Source organism: Syngnathus scovelli, chromosome 20 (genome assembly GCF_024217435.2).
Source record: "Syngnathus scovelli strain Florida chromosome 20, RoL_Ssco_1.2, whole genome shotgun sequence".
NCBI lineage: Eukaryota > Metazoa > Chordata > Actinopteri > Syngnathiformes > Syngnathidae > Syngnathus > Syngnathus scovelli.
Window position 1 is genome coordinate 7,660,384 of NC_090866.1, and position 19,804 is coordinate 7,680,187.

The following is a 19,804-nucleotide window of genomic DNA, read 5'->3' on the forward strand; positions in this document are numbered from 1 at the left end:
GGGTTAGAGCTAGAGCTACAGCTAGGGTTAGGGTTAGGGTTAGGGTTAGGACTAGAGCTAGGGCTAGAGCTAGGGCTAGAGCTAGAGTTAGGGTTAGGGTTAGGGTTAGAGTTAGAGCTAGAGCTAGGGTTAGGGTTAGGGTTAGAGCCAGAGCCAGAGCTAGGGTTAGGGTTAGGGTTAGGGTTAGGGTTAGAGCTAGAGCTAGAGCTAGAGCTAGAGCTAGGGCTAGAGCTAGGGTTAGGGTTAGGGTTAGAGCTAGAGCTAGGGTTAGGGTTAGAGCTAGAGCTAGGGCTAGGGTTAGGGTTAGGTTTAGAGCTAGGGTTAGAGCTAGAGCTAGGGTTAGGGTTAGAGCTAGGGTTAGGGTTAGAGCTAGAGCTAGGGTTAGGGTTAGGGTTAGTGCTAGAGCTAGAGCTAGAGCTAGGGTTAGGGTTAGAGCTAGAGCTAGACCTAGTGCTAGAGCTAGAGCTAGAGCTAGAGCTAGGGTTAGGATTAGGGTTAGGGTTAGGTTTAGCGCTAGGGTTAGAGCTAGAGCTAGGGTTAGGGTTAGGGTTAGGGTTAGGGTTAGGGTTAGAGCTAGAGCTAGAGCTAGAGCTAGAGCTAGAGCTAGGGTTAGGGTTAGGACTAGAGCTAGGGCTAAAGCTAGGGCTAGGGTTAGAGCTAGGGCTAGGGCTAAAGTTAGGGTTACAAATAGAGCTAGAGCTAGGCTTAGTCTTAGGGTTAGGGTTAGGGTTAGAGTTAGAGCTAGAGCTAAGGTTAGGGTTAGGGTTAGAGCCAGAGCCAGAGCCAGAGCTAGGGTTAGGGTTAGGGTTAGTGCTAGAGCTAGGGCTAGAGCTAGAGCTAGGGTTATGGTTAGGGTTAAGGGTTAGAGCTAGGTTTAGGGTTAGAGCTAGAGCTAGAGCTAGGGTTAGGGTTAGGTTTAGAGCTAGGGTTAGAGCTAGAGTTAGAGTTAGAGCTAGAGCTAGAGCTAGAGCTAGAGCTAGAGCTAGGGTTAGGGTTAGAGCCAGGGCCAGAGCTAGGGTTAGGGTTAGAGCTAGAGCTAGAGCTAGAGCTAGAGCTAGAGCTAGAGCTAGAGCTAGAGCTAGAGCTAGGGCTAGAGCTAGAGCTAGGGTTAGGGTTAGGGTTAGGGTTAGGGTTAGGGTTAGAGCTAGAGCTAGGGTTAGGGTTAGAGCTAGAGCTAGGGTTAGGGTTAGGTTTAGAGCTAGGGTTAGAGCTAGAGCTAGGGTTAGGGTTAGGGTTAGAGCTAGGGTTAGGGTTAGGGTTAGGGTTAGGGTTAGGGTTAGGGTTAGGGTTAGGGTTAGGGTTAGGGTTAGAGCTAGAGCTAGGGTTAGGGTTAGGGTTAGAGCTAGAGCTAGAGCTAGAGCTAGAGCTAGGGTTAGGGTTAGAGTTAGAGTTAGAGCTAGAGCTTGAGCTAGAGCTAGAGCTAGAGCTAGGGTTAGGGTTAGGGTTAGGGTTAGGTTTAGAGCCAGGGTTAGAGTTAGAGCTAGGGTTAGGGTTAGTGTTAGAGCTAGGGTTAGGGTTAGAGCTAGAGCTAGATCTAGAGCTAGGGTTAGGGTTAGGGTTAGGGTTAGGGTTAGGGTTAGAGCTAGAGCTAGAGCTAGAGCTAGAGCTAGAGCTAGGGTTAGGGTTAGGACTAGAGCTAGAGCTAGGGCTAGGGTTAGAGCTAGGGCTAGAGCTAGAGTTAGGGTTAGAAATAGAGCTAGGGCTAGAGCTAGGGTTAGAGCTAGAGCTAGGGTTAGGGTTAGGGTTAGAGCTAGGGTTAGCGCTAGAGCTAGAGCTAGGGTTAGGGTTAGGGTTAGAGCTAGAGCTAGAGCTAGAGCTAGGGTTAGAGCTAGAGCTAGAGCTAGAGCTAGAGCTAAAGCTAGAGGTAGAGCTAGAGCTAGAGCTAGGGTTAGGGTTAGGGTTAGGGTTAGGGTTAGAGCCAGAGCCAGAGCTAGGGTTAGGGTTAGGGTTAGAGCTAGGGTTAGGGTTAGAGCTAGGGTTAGGGTTAGAGCTAGAGCTAGGGTTAGGGTTAGGGTTAGAGCTAGAGCTAGAGCTAGAGCTAGAGCTAGAGCTAGGGCTAGAGCTAGGGTTAGGGTTAGGACTAGAGCTAGAGTTAGGGTTAGAAATAGAGCTAGAGCTAGGGTTAGGGTTAGGTTTAGAGCTAGGGTTAGAGCTAGAGCTAGAGCTAGGGTTAGGGTTAGGGTTAGAGCTAGGGTTAGGGTTACAGCTAGATCTAGATCTAGAGCTAGAGCTAGAGCTAGGGTTAGGGTTAGGGTTAGGGTTAGGGTTAGGGTTAGAGCTAGAGCTAGATTTAGAACTAGGGCTAGAGCTAGAGCTAGGGTTAGGGTTAGGGTTAGGGTTAGGGTTAGGGTTAGGGTTTGGGTTAGGGTTAGAGCTAGAGCTAGGGTTAGAGTTAGGTTTAGAGCTAGGGTTAGGGTTAGAGCTAGAGCTAGGGTTAGGGTTAGAGCTAGGGCTAGGGTTAGGGTTAGAGCTAGGGTTAGAGTTAGGGTTAGGGTTAGGGTTAGGGTTAGAGCTAGGGCTAGAGCTAGGGTTAAGGTTAGGGTTAGAGCTAGAGCTAGCGCTAGAGCTAGGGTTAGGGTTAGGACTAGAGCTAGGGCTAGAGCTAGGGTTAGAGCTAGAGCTAGGGCTAGGGCTAGAGCTAGAGTTAGGTTTAGAAATAGAGCTAGAGCTAGGGTTGGGTTAGGGTTAGAGTTAGAGCAAGAGCTAGGGTTAGGGTTAGGTTTAGGGTTAGGGTTAGAGCCAGAGCGAGAGTTAGGGTTAGAGCTAGAGCTAGAGTTAGAGCTAGGGCTAGAGCTAGGGTTAGGGTTAGGGTTAGGGTTAGGGTTAGAGCTAGTGCTAGTGCTAGAGCCCTAGCTCTAGCCCTAGTTCTAAAACTAGCTCTAGCTCTGACCCTAACCCTAACCCTAGCTCTGGCTCTAACTCTAACCCTAACCCTAGCTCTAGCTCTAACTCTAACTCTAACTCTAACTCTAACCCTAACCCTAACCCTAGCTCTAGCTCTAGCTCTATTTCTAACCCTAACTCTAGCTCTAGTCCTAACCCTAGCTCTAGCTCTAGCGCTAGCTCTGGCTCTAACCCTAACCCTAACCCTAACCCTAACCCTAACCCTCTAACCCTAACCCTAACCCTAACTCTAGCTCTAACCCTAACCCTAACCCTAGCTCTAACCCTAACCCTAGCTCTAGCTCTAACCCTAGCTCTAAACCTAACCCTAACCCTAGCTCTAGTTCTAACCCTAGCGCTGGCTCTAGCTCTAACCCTAACCCTAGCTCTAGCTCTAGCTCTAGCTCTAGCTCTAGCTCTAGCTCTAGCTCTAGCTCTAGCTCTAACCCTAACCCTAACCCTAGCTCTGGCTCTGGCTCTAACCCTAACCCTAGCTCTAGCACTAACTCTAGCTCTAACCCTAGCTCTAAACCTAACCCTAACCCTAGCTCTAGCTCTAGCCCTAGCTCTAGCTCTAGCACTAACCCTAAGCCTAACCCTAGCTCTGGCTCTGGCTCTAACCCTAACCCTAACCTTAGCTCTAGCTCTAACCCTAACCCTAACCCTAAGACTAAGCCTAGCTCTAGCTCTATTTGTAACCCTAACTCGTGCTCAAGCCCTAGCTCTAACCCTAGCCCTAGCTCTAGCCCTAGCTCTAGTCCTAACCCTAACCCTAGCTCTAGCTCTAACCCTAACCCTAACCCTAACCCTAGCTCTAGCTCTAGCTCTAGCTCTAACCCTAACCCTAGCTATAACCCTAACCCTAGCTCTAGCTCTAGCTCTAACCCTAGCTCTAAACCTAACCCTAACCCTAACCCTAGCTCTAGCTCTAACCCTAACCCTAGCTATAACCCTAACCCTAGCTCTAGCTCTAACCCTAGCTCTAAACCTAACCCTAACCCTAACCCTGACCCTAGCTCTAGCTCTAGCTCTAGCTGTAGGTCTAGTTTTAGCTCTAGCTCTAACCCTAACCCTAGCTCTAGCTCTAGCTCTAGCTCTAGCTCTAACCCTAACCCTAACCCTAGCTCTAGCTCTAACCCTAACCCTAGCTCTAACCCTAACCCTAACCTTAGCTCTAGCTCTAGCTCTAACTCTAACCCTAACCCTAAGACTAAGCCTAGCTCTAGCTCTATTTGTAACCCTAACCCTAACCCTAACCCTAGCTCTAACCCTAACCCTAACCCTAACCCTAACCCTAGCTCTAGCACTAACTCTAACTCTAGCTCTAACCCTAGCTCTAAACCTAACCCTAACCCTAGCTCTAGCTCTAGCCCTAGCTCTAGCTCTAGCACTAACCCTAAGCCTAACCCTAGCTCTGGCTCTGGCTCTAACCCTAACCCTAACCTTAGCTCTAGCTCTAACTCTAACCCTAACCCTAACCCTAAGACTAAGCCTAGCTCTAGCTCTATTTGTAACCCTAACTCTAGCTCTAACCCTAGCTCTAAACCTAACCCTAACTCTAGCCCTAGCTCTAACCCTAACCCTAGCTCTAGCTCTAGCTCTAACCCTAACCCTAACCCTAACCCTAACCCTAGCTCTGGCTCTGGCTCTAACCCTAACCCTAACCCTAGCTCTAGCTCTAGCTCTAACTCTAACCCTAACCCTAACCCTAACTCTAGCTCTAGCCCTAGCTCTAGCCCTAGCTCTCGTCCTAACCCTAACCCTAACCCTAGCTGTAGCCCTAGCTCTAACCCTAACCCTAGCTCTAGCTCTAACCCTAACACTAGCTCTACCCCTAACTCTAACCCTAGCTCTAGCTCTAGCTCTAACCCTAACCTTAGCTGTAGCCCTAACCCTAACCCTAGCTCTAGCTCTAACTTTAACACTAGCTCTAACCCTAGCCCTAACCCTAACTCTAGCTCTAACCCTAACCCTAGCTCTAACCCTAACCCTAACCTTAGCTCTAGCTCTAGCTCTAACTCTAACCCTAACCCTAAGACTAAGCCTAGCTCTAGCTCTATTTGTAACCCTAACCCTAACCCTAACCCTAGCTCTAACCCTAACCCTAACCCTAACCCTAGCTCTAGCTCTAGCTCTAACCCTAACCCTAACCCTAACCCTAGCTCTAGCTCTAGCTCTAGCTCTAACCCTAACCCTAGCTCTAACCCTAACCCTAGCTCTAGCTCTAACCCTAGCTCTAACCCTACCGCTAAACCTAACCCTAACCCTAACCCTAATCCTAACCCTAGCTCTAGCTCTAGCTCTAGCACTAGGTCTAGCTCTAGCTCTAACCCTAACCCTAACCCTAGCTCTAGCTCTAACCCTAACCCTAGCTCTAACCCTAACCCTAGCTCTAGCTCTAACCCTAGCTCTAAACCTAACCCTAACCCTAGCCCTAGCTCTAGCTCTAACCCTAACCCTAACCCTAGCTCTAGCTCTAGCTCTAACCCTAACCCTAACCCTAACCCTAGCTCTAGCCCTAGCTCTAGCTCTAGCTCTAGCTCTAACCCTAACCCTAACCCTAACCCTAGCTCTGGCTCTGGCTCTGGCTCTAACCCTAACCCTAACCCTAACCCTAGCTCTAGCTCTAGCTCTAACTCTAACCCTAACCCTAACCCTAACTCTAGCTCTAGGCCTAGCCCTAGCTCTAGCCCTAGCTCTAGTCCTAACCCTAACCCTAACCCTAGCTGTAGCTCTAGCTCTAACCCTAACCCTAGCTCTAGCTCTAGCACTAGCACTAACCCTAACCCTAACCCTAACCCTAACCCTAGCTCTACCCCTAACTCTAACCCTAGCTCTAGCTCTAACCCTAACCCTAGCTGTAGCCCTAACCCTAGCTCTAGCTCTAACTTTAACACTAGCGCTAACCCTAGCCCTAACCCTAACTCTAGCTCTAACCCTAACCCTAACCCTAGCTCTAACCCTAACTCTAACCCTGATTCTAACCCTAGCGCTAACCCTTGCTCTAACTCTAACCCTATCACTAGCTCTAACCCCAACCCTAGCTCTAACTCTAGCTCTAACTCTAGCTCTAACCCTAGCTCTAACTCTAACCCTAACACTAGCTCTAACCCTAGCTCTAACCCTAGGTCTAACCCTAGTTCTAACCCTAGGTCTAACACTAGCCCTAGCTCTAACCCTAGCTCTAATCCGAGCTCAAAGGAAGTGTATGGTTATATGGGACAGCAAACGAGCAACTGTGTTGTAAATGATAAAAATGTTTTGGTCCCACTGAGATTTGAACCAGGGTCGCTGGAATGAGAGACCAGTGCACTAACCACAACCCTATGGGAGCCTCGCTCGTTCCGTTTGGAACATGTATGGTTTTATTCACAGCAGATGTCATCACAAAACTACACGAACACCTAGCAAAGTACAATTTAAAATGACACTTTCGAAGTACCCAAAGTTAAACTTACAAAAGAAAACCCATAACAAATAAAACTTACACAAGAAGAGCCCTAACGTGGCACTTGACAGCTGTCAGTGTCAAATGCAAAATGTAAACAAGGACTATGTGAAAATTAGGTCAATGCAATCTCGGGTTAGAATATGTTATTTTGTAGGTATTAACAAGTAGAATAGTTTTAAATTAGTCACAATTATTTAGGCAGATAATTATGGGACATTTTGGTACACTACACGAGGTAAAACAAATAATAAAATAAATAAATAAGAAAGTGTAGCGAACGATTTGGTGAACGATTCTTTTGAACAAATATTTTGAGTGAACCGATTCTAAAGAGTCAGTTCACTTGAGAACTGGAATGCACATCACTAGTACAAAACAGTGCAAGCAATTATAGATTGTCGGTCGAAATAGCCGACTGGTTAGTGACTCGGGCTCTTGCACGGCAAGAGCTTGGTTCGATCCCAGGTGCGAGGAAATGCTTTTGTTGTGCAATTAACCCTTTATTTATTTTTTCTCTTTTTTTTTTAACCTCGTGTAGTGTACCTACACATATTGTCTTATAAAGCAGTTCACCAAATGTCTAATTTTTATGTTTTAATTGGCGAATATAAAAACAAGGAATAAGACGCCAGACAAGTTTTAACATAAATGTTTATTAAAAATAATAATATTAAAAGCAAATTTCAAACCAGCAATCTAATGTGAAATTGCAGTAGATGTATTGGATAACAATATTTAGGCGTATATAGGTATACACGTTATTTAAAAACGACTATAAGTGTTATAGTACGATACAAGTGTTTACCAGCTCAGTGGCCTAAGAGGAGAGTGTCCGCCCTGAGATTGGGAGGTTGTGGGTTCAAACCCCTGCCGAGTCATACCAGTGACTATAACAATGGTACCCATTTCTTCCCTGCTTGGCACTCAGTGTAAGGGGTTGAAATGGGGCCCCCCCTGCTGCTCACGATCATTGGGACTTTTGGCACTCAGTTAGAACTGGAATGCACATCACTACTGCGAAACTGTCAGAAAAGTTTGTTAATACCTGCTCAATTTGTCTGAACAAAGGAATACAATGGCTTCAACTGCTTGTTGAGCGACGCGTCACGATGACTGCTTCGGCGCACCCTGGAAATTATTGCTTCAATTTCATCCCACAAAATAAAGTGAATTGGCAACCTAAACCGAATATCGTCCTCAGACCCACTCTGGTGCCGTCTGCTGGCCAGTTAGTGAAATGCCTTCGGTGTCGCGTGCTATATTTTATTTCACTTGCACAAGTAAAATTGGAAAATCAAGCAGTTATTAGACTTAGTCGTGCAATTCAACAAACGATCAAATCAAACTGTATGTATGAAAATCAATTAACCAGTCGTTTTTCCACTTCCAATACCTGCGTTATTTCCAATGACCAAAAGTAACACGGACCGAAATATTGCCAAATAGAGCACACCAATATGTACATAATACATTTCACCCCACGCAAGGACTCTTTCTCCATCTCAGCCGCTGATAATGCAATTACACTCGTCTCCAGCAGTGCTGTAATAATTGAAACGTAATCATTGACATCAACACCTACAGTCATCAGCTAGTTGATGGAAATAAAGGTTGTCACTTGCTACGTATATGTGGATACAAATTCATTATTGAATTCAATGTGCACTGAATAAACAGTTGACGTCAAGTTGTAATACACACTCTTACCACAAGAGGCTACTAGAATGCCACTATGCCCCCCCCCCCCCCTTTTTTTAGGCCTTTTCTGAACAGCAAAAGTAATCACTGACTGTCTTGAAATAATCCTGATAAATGTAGATAAATAGAACTTTTTTATTAAGTAAAAATAAAAAAAGTGCAGATTATAATTTTATGGCATAAAGGATTTGACTAACAAAATTCTTATTTGCTGCATAATGTTTTCTGAAAAAATGCATTCACTGTCTGTTAATCCATTTTGCTTGCATTCCATTACATTAAGATAAATACTTTAAATCTTCTGGTTCACAAGCTAGTCACCATCTACATGTACATGTTGTTCATAATAACTCAGCAGTTCATAATTCTTTTGTGAAATTGAGCCAGAAATAGTCTTGCGTAAATGCTCGAGCTGTTTGATGTTGTGACTGGCCTCAAAGTTCCTGGTATGCTTCAACAAAGCTATTATATTGAATTTTATTGGGTAGGGGTGGTGGGGGTCCAAATAAATATCTGCAGAATATCACAGATTCCAATCTCCTTTTAGGGTGTTTTTAAGTCGTTTGGATTTAAATTTGTGCCCATTAGAGGAGGGACTAATTACCCACGGGCACCATATTGGTGACCCCTTTTTGTCTGAGTTCATTTGATTTTTATTTCAAGCCTCGTGACATGTCATAGCGTGTCCGGGCGTGTTGTTTGGCCTACCGCAAGTAAACACAGGATGTAAAGGATTTCAGAATAAAATAGTAATTAGATGACAACACAACCAAGAAAAGGAATATGCGCAGATGTTACGCAATTGAGCTCACACTAGTTGTTTGTGTACAGAAAAAGATTTTTCCGAATATTTTGTGTTTACTGACATTCAGCCAACATGCAAACTAGGATGTGTCCGAGCTGGAAAGTAAAGAAAACGTTGATTCTCTTGAGTTAAAGTTTCAACCTGCGGATCCAGACAAAGCGTCTCAGTGTTTCAAGCTGCCTAAGGAATGGGATAAGTCCAAGACCGCATAATCCACCAGATTTAAGGTCCGCTGGTATTTTTTGTGTGTGGGCAAATCCAGCAGGTAGAGCAGCTCAAATACGTGCGTGGACACACGAGCATTGATGCACTGTGTCTGGTTTGTTTGCAGGCAGTCTGCATGCAGGCGGGGAGGCTCGGGGTGGTGGGTGGTGGGGGGGGTCTTACTCGTGTGTGTGCCGTTTTTAAACAGGGCCACGCTGTTTGCAGCTCGGAGCGGCCTGCGGTACACCCACAGGAAATCTCGTGTTGCTGCCAGCCACTCAAAGTAAACACATCTGTACACACCCAGCGGCCACCTTTGCTCCACGCAATCATTTATGTGCCCGTTCACAAATACTCACGATACTACACTCATTCTGATCACTGATGTTTCATGAAGCAAATACGAAGCTTCATTTGCCTATGTGTTGTTTTTTTTTGTCCTCTCAGTGTATTTCTGGCTGGCAAGATGGTGATTTTCAGTTGTTAGTTGCCCTACATTCAACATCATTGCATTTAATGTGACATTTTCATACGTCTTAGTTTACGCTAGTGGTCACATTCTTAAAAGTACCTCATACGAGTAGTTTATTTTCACATAAAGCCCCGCTAAATACCTGCGTCTTTACACATCTGTGGTTATTTGTGTGTTTACACTGTGGCTGCAATGTGTTCAACATGTGTTTGGCTCGTTTCCCTCACTACTCTCATTTGTAGCCACCAACTAAGGCTTCTCTCATTGAGTAAGTAATGGGAGGAATCTAACATTAGTGCACCCCTCTGTTAATTGTGTCCCACTTGTCCCAACCTGATGTTCTACTTCTGCATGGATATGAGGAATTAGAGCATCTATTTGCCTAAGCTTATGGATTTCCATAAGCGTGACCTTTCAATTGTACTTAATCAACAATGCAGAACATCATAATCAGTCTTGGTCATTTTTTTATGATTTCTCCTAATTGTGTTTGCAGGTAGGCTCAATTGATGTAGCCGAGTTTACACAACGGCTACTCAGACAAGTAGACTTTGTTGAGTTTAGTTATTTTTTCAAATATTTATAAGGGTCCATTAGTTCTCATCAAGGAAGACAGCGATATACAAACCACAAGGTCACAGATCATTAAGCGCCCCCCACCCACTTCATCCCCAAAAGGCATCTGTTCCACTTTCTTGAACGTCAGCATTGGAGTGTAAAAAGAAAAACTGTCTCAAAAAGTATTATGGATGCAATATCTTTTTTTTATATATATTTCTTCAGCATGATTGTAACAACAAAGAGCATTGCAGGACAACAACATAAACGCAGGATGCTGCTGGATGTAGCAATGCGAATTTTTTTTTTTAAATGTGGTGCCTTCACGTCAGTCCAACAGCTGCACCATGTTTGAGAGCTTAAAAAAAAAAACGAGAGCGATCAGACAAATAAATACTGTACAAGACCATAGATGTCAAACTAGATTCAGAAAGCACAAAAACTTGACACTTGATCGGGCCATTTTCGCATCACCTGTTAATCCATAAATCTTTTGCATTTTTTTTTTTTTATATATACAGTACATACCTTAAATAAAGTGCCTTCCGTTCAAATCAGTTCCTGAAGAAAAAACAAGGGGATTTGGAGCCAGCATGGATACAAGCCGATCAGAACCATTCCACTATTATTTAGCTGAACTATAATGTTTTTATTTTAACAGGAACAGGAACACTCTTTCGGTGTGATCACCACAAATGAACGCAAAGCATCATCTTTTCTTCACTTCTGATCTGGATGACCCACGCCTGACACTACCCTGCTTCGTACCAGGTCCAACTGTCGAGGTAAACGGACGACATCTTTTTTTTTTTTGTCATTACTTTTGGAGTCCCCCTGAGAACATGGTAGAGACACAAACACAAACAGAAGCTGTTTCGTCTCGTACACGCGCACCGTAGAGACGAAGGAGCTTGGATGTACGTCGGCACCAAACATTAACTTTCAACTCTTTGGCACCCACCTCAACTTTTTCTTCTGGCTCTTAAAAGAAATTGATTGCCGAGGGAGGGGGGTGGGGGGGACAAAATCTTGCTTTCTTAAAAAGCACAGTTTTGAGCGACACACTTAACTCCTGATTCCAAGTGATTTCAAAAAGTATGATGCCATTTCATTGCCACTTCATTGGAGCCTGTTGTGAGAAGATGGGGGGAAGGTAATTCTCTTGGTAATGCATGATAAATGGCTGCCGCATGCTCGGGACAAAACAGTACATGACCTTTTAAAAGTCGGCTGACATTCAGGTCCGTCAGTACTCCCTGGCCTCCTCCAATTCATTCATGAACACGTCTTCATGGGGGTTCTCCGGACACTTGAGGCCGTTATTGGGGGGTCGCACGGCGTGGAAACGGCTCCAGTCTCCCTTACACAGGATCCAAGGCAGCACGTCTACTTTGAAGTGCAGCTCCGGCGAGAACTCGGTGCTGATTAGATTAGGCATGCCGGCGCCTTTCCCTCTGGTGATGAGCCGCCCGCGGTCGTCGTAGCAACAGTGCTGCGCCGCCAACGTGGACGAATCGCCGGAGAGCGCCGAGCGGATGCAGCCTCGGGCCGACGGCTTGTAGATGTCGAGGCGTTCCTTGGGGCCGCTGGCGTCGCGCCATCGGAACGTCCGTCCGTGAGAGTCGTCGTGGATGCTCACCACCGTGTACGCCACCTCGGAGGGGAAGGAGCAAGGGCAGTTGGGCAGCTCCAGGAACGCTTGGCGGAGGTACCTCTGGAGAAAGTCGCTCTTGCAGTTGAGCCACTTTTCACAGCTGTCCACATCTGCAGCAGAGATGACATCATTTGATGGATGCTGTTGAAATGTGCGTCAAGGTAAACAAGACTGACCTGTTCCAAATGGCTCCGTGCCGTTCTCCATGTCGAAAGGAAAAGGTTCGATCACACTGTTGTCTTCACCTGTGCGGAGAGCGAGCAGTGATTGAACGTTCCGAAAATGTCCACCGTCAGTTATCTCACCTGGACAAGGTTCCAGGTCACACTTTGAGGCTTCTGTCAGCGTGCAAGAGTAGCCGCAAGACTTTGTCCTCTTCTTCTCACCGGGTCCACATGTGACCGAACACGGTGACCAGGGAGTCCACTCGTCAGTCTCTGCTGGAGTCACAAACAAAAAAAAAAAAAAAGTCAGACAAACAGTAGCTGTGCTTCCCCGCCATATTTTGGACTGCGTTTGAGGTTTGAATATAATTGACATGTTGACAAGAGCGTATGCGAAGATGAGAGTAGCTTGGCAGTGAAAAACAATCTTCAAAAGGTTTTATGGGGATCATGAACCCAAACATTTTCAAATTGTGTCGTGCATTGAACTCAACGTGCACTTGAGGATTTTTCGGCGAGCCTGTGTCATTTCATAGAAGTGACCATTTTCTCTTGATCTAACCTTTCCCATCCCGAGCCAAATTCTTTTCGAGAGGCCTGAAGTGAAATTAGAGAGAGAAGCTGTGCTGCGGCTCTCCACGTCTGCACCACGTTTTCTTGTGGCGTTAATAACACTGAAAACAAGCCACTCGTGATTAAAGGCGAAGCGGCTGCAGAAATACCAGCTTGGGTGTAGCACGCTAACCAATTTGACTTTGTGGGCGTTGCCACCTCGCCATGTGGCCGTACGGGAATGAGGTCTCAGGAGCGTCTTAATTACAGAAGAAGCTATGGCAGGCATCCTTGATTTATATGCGCCAAGTCTTTAGAAGTGACCACTTAATGGGCATTGTTGCCTCTGGCTGGCATATTGTGCGTGTGTCGTCACAACCAGGAGAAATGTTTACAGTCAAAACATGTTTTTTCCGGTACCTGCTTCAGCCAGAAACAATTTGAAAACTTTCTCCGCTATTTGCGAGTCGCTTCTTTCTTTTAACGATATATTCGACGCCTTTTTTCCTAAAGTGCAGCAATGGTTTAAGCTGACACAACACTTTCAGATGAGGCAAAACAGAGAGGGGAAGATAGTTGTAGAAGTTATGTGGAACCCAGAAAGCCCCCCCCCCCCCACCTTTGGAAATTCTTCAACTGAGCCGCAGAGGGCAGCGAGGGCCGTTGGGATGTTGGGGGAGCCCGTGGGGACCCGGGCGAGGATGAAAGGCCCATCGGAATGGCCCCTGTCAGTCTGCGTTCCCAATGTGCCCTCTAATTGTCCACAAGCAGAGGACTGTTTTGTGTCCGAGAACAGTGGCCGCCTCACGCTGCCATTAGCGAGCGCATCGGAGCCATCTTCAAAAGACGACCATCGCAACCAGTGTCGACTTCAAAGCGGCCAGAAGCCGCAATGTTTGGACGGTCGAGTGCTCGTCCTGCCTCGCACGCCGACATTGTTTGCTGTTCTGGGACCGTTTGACATGCAGCCTTCCGAAAACCGCTTTGTTGTTTGACATCGCTTCCCATTATCGCTTCTCCATTGTCCAAGATCAAATTCCCCAAATTTGCCCTTATGCATTTTTTTGGATCAAACCTCATTGAGAAAGCAAATGCTTACCATAGTAGGTCTGTACCGGATCCCAGCCTTCGTTCCAGTAACTACCCCAATCGCCACCGACTCCGCTGAGCGAGGGCTCCTCGCTGCCGTAGAGAGAATAATCTTCCTCCTCTTCCTCACCGATTTCTTCTACGGTTGAGCGACTGTTGCTTTCCTCGCCCGAGTCGGTGTAACTCCAGAAAAGAGGCCAGAAAAGCTTCTTCCCTCCCAGCCAATCTACTGAGGAAGAAGGCGAGGAGGAAGACGATGGGATCCAGTCGTTATCCGAGGCCAGGTCCATCTCGACCTCCATCTGAGGGTCATCCACCACCTCGATGGTGACCTGCATTTAAACAGAACATACACTCTAGGGGTCAAAATCACTGGTGTCATGAAAATGAAACAGACTTAAAAATGCATCGTGTAAACCACAGGTGTCAAACTCAAGGCCCGGGGGCCCAGATACGGCCCGCCATATCATTTTATGTGGCCCGTGAAGACAAATTGTGCATCAAATTTGTGTCATTACTAGAATTGCAAGTTGTCTTCACTTTTAATAATATCTTTTTTTTTTAATATTTGACCAGTTTTTACTGGTCTGATTTGAAAACAAGTTATTTGTCAGTTTGTTTTGTAGCTTTTACTGAATATAATATGAGGTGCTCGTACATTTATTTGGGTTGACAGTCATAATGGCCCTCCGAAAGAATCTATGACTACAATATGACCCGTGAAAAAAAATCAGTTTGACACCCCTAGTGTAAACTGTAAAAAAAAAATCCCCTAGGCTTTTATTGTCCACAAGTTATTTGTTAAATCGAGTCATTTTTATCATGCATTGAACCGCTTATATGGATCGTTGACATTGCTGTCCACCCTGTCATTATGGAGTCACTCACTGCTTTACCACCAGCAATTTGTAGCTTTTGCAAATTTGGACTCATATTTCAGAATTTTTTGGATCATATCCGTTACTCTGTCATAATGAAATACCAATTGATATAACACGATGCATTCAGGAACTCAAACTACTTAATAATCAGTTGAAATTGTTTTACCGGAACATTAAAGCGCATCAGTGACTGTTTAGCTTCACCTGTTACGAAGTCGTCACAAGAAATGAAGCGTCTAATGACGCCTCTGATGACGCTATCGCCTTGGATGTTCACAAGCCAGCCAGACGTGAGCGTTTAGGCACGACCGATCAACCTCTCAAGGAGAGAATGTGAGCATTTATTCCAAGCAACTCGCTCTCATTACCTCAATGAGTCATCGGTGCGCTTGGAAGGAGTCAAGGGGAAGTCACTTTTTGGGTTCAATGTTATTTTATAGTCAAAAAAGGATGAATGGGATCTGTGCTACTTGATTAGGTGCGCTCAATTCTCTACGTTCATTGTGCTTGACGTCAACAAATTCACTCACCTGTATGTTCGGGTTCTGTGAGTTCAAATCAGCATTAGATAAGTCTGGGAAGTTCTTCAAATCCAGGATGAAGGGTTTTGTCTCCTCCTCGGGTTCTGGCTGGGGAAGTACTCCAACCGAGCGGTGCTGAGGGTGGTTCCATTTTCTTTGAAGGCTGTGAGGGTCCGGCACACTTTGCACCTGGTTCTGCTTCTCCAAGGCGTCTGGGTCATACTGGAGCCCAGCGCTGTGGCCGTGACCCTGATTGCATAGGAGAGGCGTCTGGGTCAAACGTGTAGTTTCAATCATGATTCATTTTCATCACATCATTATTTCATTTCAGAAGAAATGCGAAAAATGTCTCTGCAGATTGTTCATAAGAGACTCCGAGGCATCCGTCTCACCGGCCAAGTGACTAACCGGCCTTCGTGTATTTCATTCTCTTTTTTTTTTTTTTTTCCCACAACAGTCATGGCATCCAGGCCATGGACAAAGAGGGGTCTGTGCCAGAAAGATCCTCTTTTAGCTTTAATGAGAGGGCCTGGGAGGCGTGAGACCCCTGTGCTTGTGTATGTGCCCGCGGCTAGGGCCACTACGCCAACCACTTATTTTAACCTTACTGGAAGAATGCGACGACAAAAATAGCATCAATGTAAATAATAATCACAATACCCCATGGATTAATTTACGCTGTACAGTATTGAAAAAGTAAACAAACTGATATATTACATTTGCCAAAAGTCGAATGAACTTTAGATCTGTGTTATTGTGAGCACATTAAACTGACCTAAACATATGAGAGGAGTGGAATTTGAAGATTGTGCCAGCTTGTGGCCTATATAGAGCGCTGGTAGTTGAGGAGGGGGCTACCAGAGGAAATGTCTGCATTAATGACCCAACGGCTGATGATTTACAGTTATGGCATCCAGAACAGGACGTACTTTCTATTCGGTGGCTGTGATTGTCCCATAAAGAAGTTATGTGGAGGGTCGAATGCAAGCATGTGAACAAAAAAAGCCTCAAGCTTGTCAAGCATGATGAATGACACGTCAACAGAAGCCGTTGGTCCACAATATAGTTTTCTCTAACATAAATGGCTCATCTTGGAAAAATAAATCATGCGGTGCCACCTTGTCGCTGTCTCTAGCGATACTTGGTGTTGGTGCAGGCTGGTGGATCTAAGAAAGGGCGGTCTGCTCTGTTGTGGGAATGTTCACAGACGACTTGAATCATGGCTTTTCTCATTCCCTTTAAATGCTATTTATAGTTTCGATGTAAATAGCACTTAAAGATTAAGACGAACATAATGAAGAAATTAAAATGAGGAAAAAAAATGGAATAATAAAAGATACAAAAAATAATACAAAAACTCTAGTCAACCAGGTGTGTCTATCCCCCACACTGATATAAGGCCGCTACAAATTCCGTTCCCATTGGAACACGAGTAATTATTTGCTGACCAATCAGCTGACAATTTAAATCGTACCTAAGTAGCTGTACAAATCAAGGCCGCCTTTTAAGCAAACACCTGGCACTCTGCAAATGTAACTCCCTCTGGTCACCACTGGGGGATGGGAAATACAGTAATTTACTTTCCGGTTATTAACATTGCATCAGTGTCAAATCCATCCACTCACACGCCTTTTATATATTCACACGTGTGCCCTTACAACAACGACGTAGTCACATGTGAGTCTGCATTCTTTCACATCTTGCTCATCTCATCCTGCTACACATCTGGATCCTGTGTTCTTTTACGTTGTATATCATCCTCTTCCTCCCCCTCGTCTTCTGTGATCCTGCTCTCATCCTCCTCCTCCTTCTCCATTCTGATCAAAGGCCCAAAGGCTGACGGCATGCGGTGTGTTTAACAGGATCGCCGTATGGATGCAGTCGGGGACCTCTGCCTGGCCCCAAGACAGTGTCTACCCTCGCACAAACATTGTTGAGAGATTCAGGCATAAGTGGGAAAACTACTCACATTCCGTACGTAAGAAACGTAGTTTTTTATAACTATGGTCAGTAATCTGCACTAATGAGAGTATTTTTTTTGCAGGGGATAAAGAATCTATGCCTGCGATTGTTGTTATATTTTATGTCTACATGTGTTGCTGCACCGTCTGTTCAAATATTCCTTAAAGGGTGGATAACAAGAAAACATAAATGCTTTGTTAGCCTGTCTGTTGTGTTTCCCATTATGTGTTAGCATTAAGCTATCGGAGTCTTTCAATACACACATTTTTAGTTTGAGAGGAAACTAGGGGATGGCATTAAAAGGTCTTGAAGCTTCTTTTATTAAATGAATTCTGGCTTTGTGTAAAATTCCTAGAAATTCATATGATGACGCACTCGGGTCAGAAAAAGGAAGTGAAGATGGGTTGAGTCTGAGCGTGAGCGATAAAGTTGTAACCTTGAAGGGTGTGGAGAAGGCGAGCAATGACGCTGTTGTGAATTATGTGTATGAACATATCAAAGGCTTCTACTTGGCTCTTTCCAAGCCATTACAAAAGAACAATAAACGATAAGCCCCCCTTTGATCGCCATCTTTTGCAAGAGGGCAAAAAGTGAAAACAAACGGATGGTAGAATCAGGGGTGAGGTCGTAGAGGTCAGGATGGGAAAACAGACAAGGCCAACAGATCGCAATATTCCACTCAACACGCCTCCTTTTGTGTTATATGTGTGTGGGGGGGGGACCCCAAAACAGGAAATTCCGCATTAACACAAAAAAAGGCTAACGTAAACAATCAGATGAATGACACTTGACCCGAGGGTGCAGTGTGACAGATTTAGAGAGGTCGCCTTATTCTGGTTACATAAGCAATCATTAATGGGCTCCCTCTTTACTCAGTTTCCCCTCTACCCTTTACTAATCTCTCCATCCAGCACTTACGGACACACACCCCGTTGATCGTAATGAAGGTACAACTGCTACCTTTTTTTTTTTTTTTTTTTGGGGAGGCAATGGAGCATCTATAGGAGGCCACACAAGAAGGAGCGTCAATTGAACCCTGACACAAACAGACTTTGATCCACGTGCGACAAAAATATGCTCTAAATGGGTGTCATACTAAAACTGATGTTTTTATGTGGTCAAAAAAAAAAAGAGTGATGCATTTATTATGATCAAGACATGGCAAACTTTACTGTACAAGTAAGAGACGAGGAACCGTGAAAGAAATTAGTGGGCTGTGAAGGAATATTTTAGTGGGGCTAATTTTGTAGTATTATTATTGGTGTTAATAAATGAATTTCCTCATTGTGGATTGTATTTACATGCTTGGATGGAAGGATGGATAGATCAATATCAATGTAACAATTTTTCAAAATTATTTTTTGCAACACATTAATATTATTGTATATATTAAAGATAAATCATTAATTTATTATATATATATATATATATATATATATATATATATATATATATATATATATATATTCATCTATGCCATGTGATTATTTCAATTCAACACAAAGAATGCAATTAATAAAAAGTACCTAAACCAATAAAGAATTCACAAAAAATAATCAAAGAATTTGATACTCGATTAGTTGTTGATTATTCATTACATCTCAAATAAATAAATAAATAAATAAATAAATAAATAAATAAATAAATAAATAAATAAATAAATAAATACATACATTTCCACTAACATTTCACTTATTTTAATTGATAAAAGTTAAAAAAAGGTTCGAGCATACCTTGTGAGCAGAATTTCTGTGTCTGCTTGGGAATCCCGTGGCCAAGCTAAGCAGCAGCATGGAGAACATGACAAGCGACATCTGAAGTCTCCTCACCATCTCCTGACGCATCTTCTTCAAAGTTCTTGTGTCCCAACAAAAAGTTTTTGGAAGCCTCTCTCTATTTCTAAGCTGGGTGTGCGTAAATTGTCTGACACTCGCCACAATTTTCAAGATAAATGGGAGTTTCAAGCGAGCCAAAAGTGTGGCACTTGAAGATGCGCACGCGTGCTATCCATATGTGTCACCAGCTGCGTGTGCGTGTGGCGGATGCAGCTCAACGCCTCTCTGCCCCATAAAACCACGAAGCTTTGGCACGGCTGGCTTTAAGTAGGAGCACAAAGGAGCCAGATAACCCCACGCAGAAATCTCCCCGTCCGCACCGGCGACCGCTTATTCAACTACTTTAAACCGTGAGTCACTCCGTCGTGGGTGGGTGGGTGTTTTCTTCCGATGCACGGACATCTGGAGCGCATGGTTTGGAGCTCGTCTACGTAAATTGTCTGATGCGTGAATCCATTATATAGTTGAAGTTCATCCGCTGGCGCGCTTCGAGTGAATGTGCGCGTCTGTTTGTGCGCGCGCCGCCCAGCCCAGCCATCCGGTGTCGGTAAACGTGCCTTTTTACGCACGCAGTTTTACTGGGCCCAAGCTGTGGGAGTTGGGGGTGGGAACCGTCAATGCTCATTGCAAACAGCTGTGTGTGTGTGTGTGTATGTGTGTGTGCGCGCGCACGCGTTTGTGCGTGGTGCGTAGAAACAAAGTACAATTATTTCGTTACTTAAGTAGATTTCAGCAAATTTCTTTATGATTTTACTTCTACTCCCTACGTTTGTAAAAAAAAAAAAAATACACGACTTGGTCAGAATAGATTATCTTGAAAAAGTTACTTTACTGATTACTTGATTTCAAAAGTAACTAAAAAAATAGAAGCCAAAATGTTGGCTGGATTAGATAAATGACATTCAAATCTTGCAAGCGGTTTTTTAAACCTTAAAAATGCTCCAGAGATGTTTAAAATGGTGCAGTATTTCTAATTGCAAAAGTTTATACGCCTATTTTTCTTCAATGAAGACATTTAGAGTAATTGTTTGGTTTTCTATTTCCCCTCTTTAATTTCAAAAGAAAATCTGAGTGA

General features: G+C 44.5%; 1 protein-coding gene across 2 annotated transcripts; it reads right to left on the minus strand.

Annotated features, from left to right (window-relative positions):
- Positions 1 to 10,256: 10,256 nt before the first annotated feature.
- Positions 10,257 to 19,325, minus strand: ism2b (isthmin 2b). 2 transcript variants are annotated; one of them, XM_049757159.2, is made up of 6 exons: positions 18,628 to 19,325; positions 14,942 to 15,181; positions 13,541 to 13,862; positions 12,031 to 12,162; positions 11,902 to 11,970; positions 10,257 to 11,835 (listed from the first exon to the last, which is right to left on the minus strand). In XM_049757159.2, the coding sequence occupies exons 1-6, from the start codon at positions 18,736 to 18,738 to the stop codon at positions 11,318 to 11,320; spliced, it is 1,392 nt and encodes a 463-aa protein (XP_049613116.1). In that variant the 5' UTR covers positions 18,739 to 19,325; the 3' UTR covers positions 10,257 to 11,317. The 2 variants fall into 2 exon arrangements, with proteins under 2 accessions (XP_049613116.1, XP_049613115.1); XM_049757158.2 differs by having other exon boundaries at positions 12,031 to 12,165; positions 18,628 to 19,323.
- Between the last annotated feature and the right edge of the window lie 479 nt (positions 19,326 to 19,804).

What these genes read in the sequence shown, in the direction of transcription:
- ism2b (XM_049757158.2), bottom strand. Translation starts at nt 18,738, where the DNA reads ATGCGTCAGGAGATGGTGAGGAGACTTCAGATGTCGCTTGTCATGTTC. An exon ending in CACAGAACCCGAACATACAG is followed by an intron (nt 13,863 to 14,941) that starts GTGAGTGAATTT and finishes GTTTAAATGCAG; the next exon opens with GTCACCATCGAGGTGGTGGA. An exon ending in CACGGAGCCATTTGGAACAG is followed by an intron (nt 11,836 to 11,901) that starts GTCAGTCTTGTT and finishes TCTCTGCTGCAG; the next exon opens with ATGTGGACAGCTGTGAAAAG.